The sequence below is a fragment of the Rhagoletis pomonella genome, unplaced genomic scaffold (genome assembly GCF_013731165.1).
Source record: "Rhagoletis pomonella isolate Grant_MI unplaced genomic scaffold, Rhpom_1.0 Rhpom_scaffold_00006, whole genome shotgun sequence".
In the NCBI taxonomy this organism is placed as follows: Eukaryota; Metazoa; Arthropoda; class Insecta; order Diptera; family Tephritidae; genus Rhagoletis; species Rhagoletis pomonella.
In genome coordinates, this window is record NW_023458560.1 from 13,896,433 (window position 1) to 13,902,072 (window position 5,640).

The 5,640-nt window shown below is 38.6% G+C and overlaps 1 protein-coding gene across 1 annotated transcript; it reads right to left on the reverse strand.

Moving 5' to 3' along the window:
* Window positions 1–4,291: 4,291 nt before the first annotated feature.
* Window positions 4,292–5,344, reverse strand: LOC118741635 (rhomboid-related protein 1-like). Its single transcript, XM_036473620.1, has 2 exons — window positions 5,076–5,344; window positions 4,292–4,908 (listed from the first exon to the last, which is right to left on the reverse strand). The coding sequence occupies exons 1-2, from the start codon at window positions 5,250–5,252 to the stop codon at window positions 4,666–4,668; spliced, it is 420 nt and encodes a 139-aa protein (XP_036329513.1). The 5' UTR covers window positions 5,253–5,344; the 3' UTR covers window positions 4,292–4,665.
* Window positions 5,345–5,640: the final 296 nt, after the last annotated feature.

Genomic DNA, 5,640 nt, shown 5'->3' on the forward strand with positions numbered 1-5,640 from the left:
TTTTTAGTACTATTTTCTTCAACTGGAGGTGCCGCCTACAGGCAGGACTAAAAAATCACGGTATATGGATAATTAAATTGTATTAATTACAAAGAATATTATCATTTTCTATAATTTATAGAGTCAGAAACAATCAGCACGGAATATATCGATGGCTGAGTGGAAGATCGACCTATCTCGGCAGCCAGTTCGAAAACGCCCCATCTCAGAAAATTTTTAAACAACGCTTTATCTTAGAAAACTTTTCAAGAACGCCCTACTTCAGAATTTGATTGGAAAACACCTTACCTGAGAATTGGGTTGAATAACGCCCTATCTCAGCTTAATTTCAATGTATTTTCGTTTGAGATAGGGCGTTTTGAACCGAGCTCTGAGATAGGGCGTTCTTCAACAAAATTCAGAGATACCGTGTTTTTCAATAAAATTCTGAAATACGATTGTTTTTCAATAAAATTCTGAAGTAGGGCGTTCTTGAAAAGTTTTCTGAGATAGGGCGTTTTCGAACTGGCTGCCGAGATAGGTCGATCTTCCACTCAGCCGTCGATATGTATTTATAATAAAAGCCTATAACGCAGAAGAAATTACGTTGTAAAAAAAAATTATAAATTGTGGTTCTAAAATTTCGGGCCCCTTAAAAAGCCCGGGGCAGAAGGGTTCCACCTGGAGATGGGCACGGGCCGGGCTTTTGGCAGGGGCCTGCGAAAGCCCGCGGGTATGGGCCAGAATATATCAAGACCAACAACTGTGCCAAGTTTGGAAGAAATTGGTGCAGCGGTTACCAAGATATACACATGTAACCATAAGTGGGCGTGGCTACGCCCATTTTCCAAAAATTTATAATATTCTTATTTTTCGTCTGAAAATTATTGTAAATATCAATTTTGAGTGAATTATATTCAGTGGGCGTGGTTACAGTCCGATTTCGCCCATTTTCAATACCAACCTACCTTGGATTAACAGAAACCTACATACCAAATTTTGTTGAGATATCTCAATTTTTGCTCGAGTTATGGTGTACACGGACGGACGGACATACGGACAGACGGACGGACAGACAGACATGGCTTAATCGATTTCTCTGTTCATTCTGAGCATTTATGTATACATTTGTCTATATCTATCTCGATTCCGTTTGGCTGTTACAAACAACCGTTATGTGAACAAAATTAATATACCCTTGTGCACAAGTGCGCTCGGGTATAAAAATATGTACATATGTATACATACAATAAGAGTTGGCTCTTTATTTCCGGGCTGGGGCGTGTCCCGTCGTGCCGGGCCGGGCCGGGCCGGGCCCCACTAAAATTCTTAACGTGCGGGCTTGTGCGTGTTTTTGAAAGTTGATTTTGCACTCGTTCCGGGCCGGGCCTGAAAATTTAGGCCAGTGCCCATCTCTAGTTCCACCCCTTTCCCCCTCTCTATCGACGGGCCTGCCTACAGGGCGCCGAGCGATGCAAATTTTTTCAGAGTACGAAATAAGTCAGTGCGAAAAGCTGGAAATAATTAGTGATAAGGCGGCTGCTGCGGGGTAGTGGTAAGCAGGTCAAAGCAACATCGCAAAAAATATAGAAAAAAGGTTTTTTCATAACAGTGGTCAACCCTCGGCAGGTAATGGCAAACCTCCGAGTGTATTTCTGCCATGAAAAACAGCTTCTCATAAAAATACAATCGCCGTTCGGAGTCGGCGTAAAATTGTAAGTCCCACCGCTTTATGTGACAACATCAAGGCGTACGCCACAAATCGGAGGAGAAGCTCGGCCAAACACTAACATATGTGTAAGCGCCAATCTAATAATAATAAAAAGAGGAACGCCAGACAATTTTTTCAGAAAGTTATAAAACTACCGAAAGATTTCTAGACCACGGCGAAGTCTTGAAAGAATAACCACGACAAAAAACTGTCCAATTTCCCAGACATGCTTCAATACTTAAACCAGTTCTAAAAGCAGTGAAGAAGAAGAGACCAAGCCCCAGTTGATGACGACGAAGGTGCGATTAGCATATGCGACAATTACCGCGTATTGCGTGAAAGATAAAGAACCACCCTCAACGAACTGTTTGGACCTTATCAGTTTGGCGTTAGACCTGGTAAATCTACGACCAACGAAGTATTGGTCATAGGCTAAGTTTTGGAAAATGCTATGAGAAGAGCGTCTATTTATCAATTGAATTAGGTTTCCCCGCGGAACTAACAAAAATTTGTTGACGCTTAAACATTTTCTGCGTATTTGGCCTAGCTTTCCCTTCAAGTTGTGTTTTGCGTCTGTCAGTCTTAGCGTTGAAGGCATCTGCAATTTAGGCCGCCTCCTAATGGCAAACAGTTAATTATTATTAATTTTTTTTTGAGATTTCAAACGATTTCTTTTTTCTCATGCAGGAGAAGGGCTTCAGCAATGCTTCGTTCTGGTATTTTATATTAAAAAGATCGGCCTCAACACGCACTACGTTTTGTGCGCCTTTCCTAAGAAGGATATGGAAGCCGAGCGAACGACTCTGGAGATGAACGGAGATGCCGGATTCAGCGCATTCACGTATCGGCACCTACGTCAATTTTGACACACTGGTGCGAAATAAAGTCAATTGACATTATTACCTTTTCAAAAGCGAAATAAAGTCAACAAAGATTTGGAAATAAAGTCATTGGCGATATTTCCTCATTCAAATGGAAATAGCGTCAATAATGCTTAAATTATGTCGATTCATAGAAAAAAAATTTTTTCTTACTGTAAACATTGCCCCGTAAGTCTTGTTTTTAATAAATGAAAAAGGTTATTGCCAAATCCTCAGTGTGATGCTATTAATCCACAAACAATCTTGAACTACCACCAATTGATTTTATTAAAAAATTTAAAATACGAATATAGTAAAAACACGATGCGAAAAACCAAACACAAAACGCATCTGGAATACGAGAAATATTTGAAGAAAGAGTGTAGAAATGATCCAGAACTTGCAGAACAAGTTTCGTTACCACAAAAATAAAGCGAACACTATTAAATTAAACCCCGAGGAACCCCGGAGGAACACTGAAAGAATGTCTAAGGTGGAGAAAGAAACCAACCTTTCTATAAGGAAACAATTATAGAAAAGGAATTTTCTTACACTGTATTCATGTCTCAGCCAGCAATTTGTGACGACATCGTTTAAAAAAAGCTAAGGAGTGCGACGAAACTATTTATTAGATGGCACATTGAAGCTAATGTGCCAAAATGCGGGTATAAACAATTATTGATTATTTAATATCGGAACCGAGATCATGCAAGTTAATTGATTGGTTTTTACCAGACAACAGCATGAGTTTACTCACTTCCATCTAAATAGTATGAACTCAGTGCTGTGAGCTGTATAAGGGTACTGAGAAACACCGTACAAACAGTGAGTTTCATAGTTAGGTTTGAAATCAATGTTTAGCTGCAGTGTACTTATTTGATTTCAAATATGGCATTGATATACTCTTTCCAAATCAAGTCAAGCGAGTGAAAAATGCTGTTATGCACAGCAAGTCGAGCAATCGAATGACACTCATTGACTTCAAACAATTAGTAGAGAATGGATATTGATGAAGTATTTTTTTAAATATATTCGTTTTACTAAATTATTTAGTTATGCACCTGACGTACATTTATATAACTAGTCTACAAAGGAAATGCAATGTTACCTCAGAAGACATCGGCTTTATAAGAGACTTGAAAAATAAGTTGCTTTATTATTTAAAAACAGTTGCTGTTGAAAACTTAACAGATTTGCACAAAATTGCGCCTTTTTATACCCGCCAGCAAAAGAACTCAATAACTTTACCGAATCCGAGCAAAGGCACACAAAAGAGAAATATTTACAAATTATGAGAACGTTAACTGAGAATTCTGACAGTACAACGGAACCACAAATTACGGATACACCTTTGTTACCTTCAGACAACCTTGAGCTGTTTTCAGGTCTTCTTAAACAACCTACCTTTGTGAGCAGAACCGATAAAGCTACTGCAGAGCTGCGGCGATATGAAAATACTGAGGTATATTTTCATACGGACTTCGATATAATTAGATAATTGGTGGGAGGTACACAAATGCGAAATGCCGCTGCTAAATAAACTCAGTCGCAGAGTAATAGCCACTCCTTCTGCTGGAAATGTTATTTCTGACAAAAGATGCCACCTTTTGGCAAATGATGATGCCCTTAATCTGTTGATATTTTTTCATTATAGTATGCAGTTAGAAAACAAATAAAATTAACAAAAATTGTTTTTACAAATTGTTTTAATTTGATACTTGCATTACAGCAGTTATGCCATGCACTTGCTTTTCAAATCAAGCATTTGTTATTTGAATCGAGCACTTGATAGTGTGAATTACTCACTCAATTGACAATGTTTTTTCAATGCTATCGCACGTTATGTTTGGAAATAAACGAGTGCGAATGTGTGCAGATGTGAAAAGAAAGCGAGTGACTTAAGATGCAATTTGAGTGTATCCATGCAGCTCTCTGGTTTTTACACACTTTTGCGCCCCGTTTTATTGGCATAGAATACTAATGAGGGCTTAAAATACACGCATCACTAAAATTCGTGAATACTGGTACATATGAACATACATAAATATATAGCTATACTTATATATTGATTTACAAACATTACAGTTACGATGTCTTATAAAACATATAACTTATTTATACCAAGCATATATTTGGCAAACGGCAGTCGGTACAATAACCTCGACATTTGGCACCGCTGTAGAGCAAAAACCCAAAACAAAGTCCAGTCATAGCTCCAGCAATATGTGCCTCCACGCAAATACGAGGGCTCATGTTATTGTTGACCAGATTGTGGAAACAGGTGAACCCAGCATCGCTGACGCACAAAATCAACAAAGCTGCAATGCGCAGATAACGATGTGGCAATCGATAGAAGTTCTGATAAAGAAAAATATGAAAATGATGTATGTTTATAGTATATAATTTGCCAACTACAAATAGAATATATGTATGTAATTTGTAAGTGAAGTTACACCTAAATCATTTTTGTAAGTGTCATATAAAGTACATGAATACATTAGTAAGGTGCGAGGCGTTGAACTCACCTTCGCCATATGTGGCACATGACTCGCTAGCAGGGCATAAACACTAGCCGACGCGCCCAGCAACGATAGTTCTGGCTGAGTATATGCGGTGGCCAACGAGCCGGAAATTCCACCAGCAAAATAAATCACGGCTACCTGCCAGTGGCCCTGCTCACTTTCCAAACAAAAGCCAATCATGCACTGTAAACAAAGAATAGAAGAATGGGAAAGCGTTGCGAATATTTTCCAACTTTGTTTAGGAGAAAATAAATAAACAGAGAAGCTTCATAGTTCGCTTAGTTTTAGATATGTATGTATGTATGTACAAGTGTTCATGTAATTGTAAAAATTATTATGTTATTAGTACTTTTAGCTATCCGAGGGCTGTACAAGTACGTTGGTTTTAACTAGTGAATGCCGATGAGCTCTGGGTTATTTGAAATACTTGCCTGTAGTGACACGTTCAGTAGCAGGTGTATGAGATCAGAATGCAGTAATGTGTAGCTGAAATAGCGCCAGAAGTCTTTAGGATGTCCGGGGATGTGCATAAAGCGCTGAAAAATGCAGCCATTTGCGATGTGAAAAA

Excerpts from the sequence above, each read along its gene's own strand:
- LOC118741635 (XM_036473620.1), bottom strand. The coding sequence starts at position 5,252 with ATGATTGGCTTTTGTTTGGAAAGTGAGCAGGGCCACTGGCAGGTAGCC. Across the intron at positions 4,909-5,075 it reads ATGTGCCACATATGGCGAAG|AACTTCTATCGATTGCCACA; the intron begins GTGAGTTCAACG and ends TTTCTTTATCAG.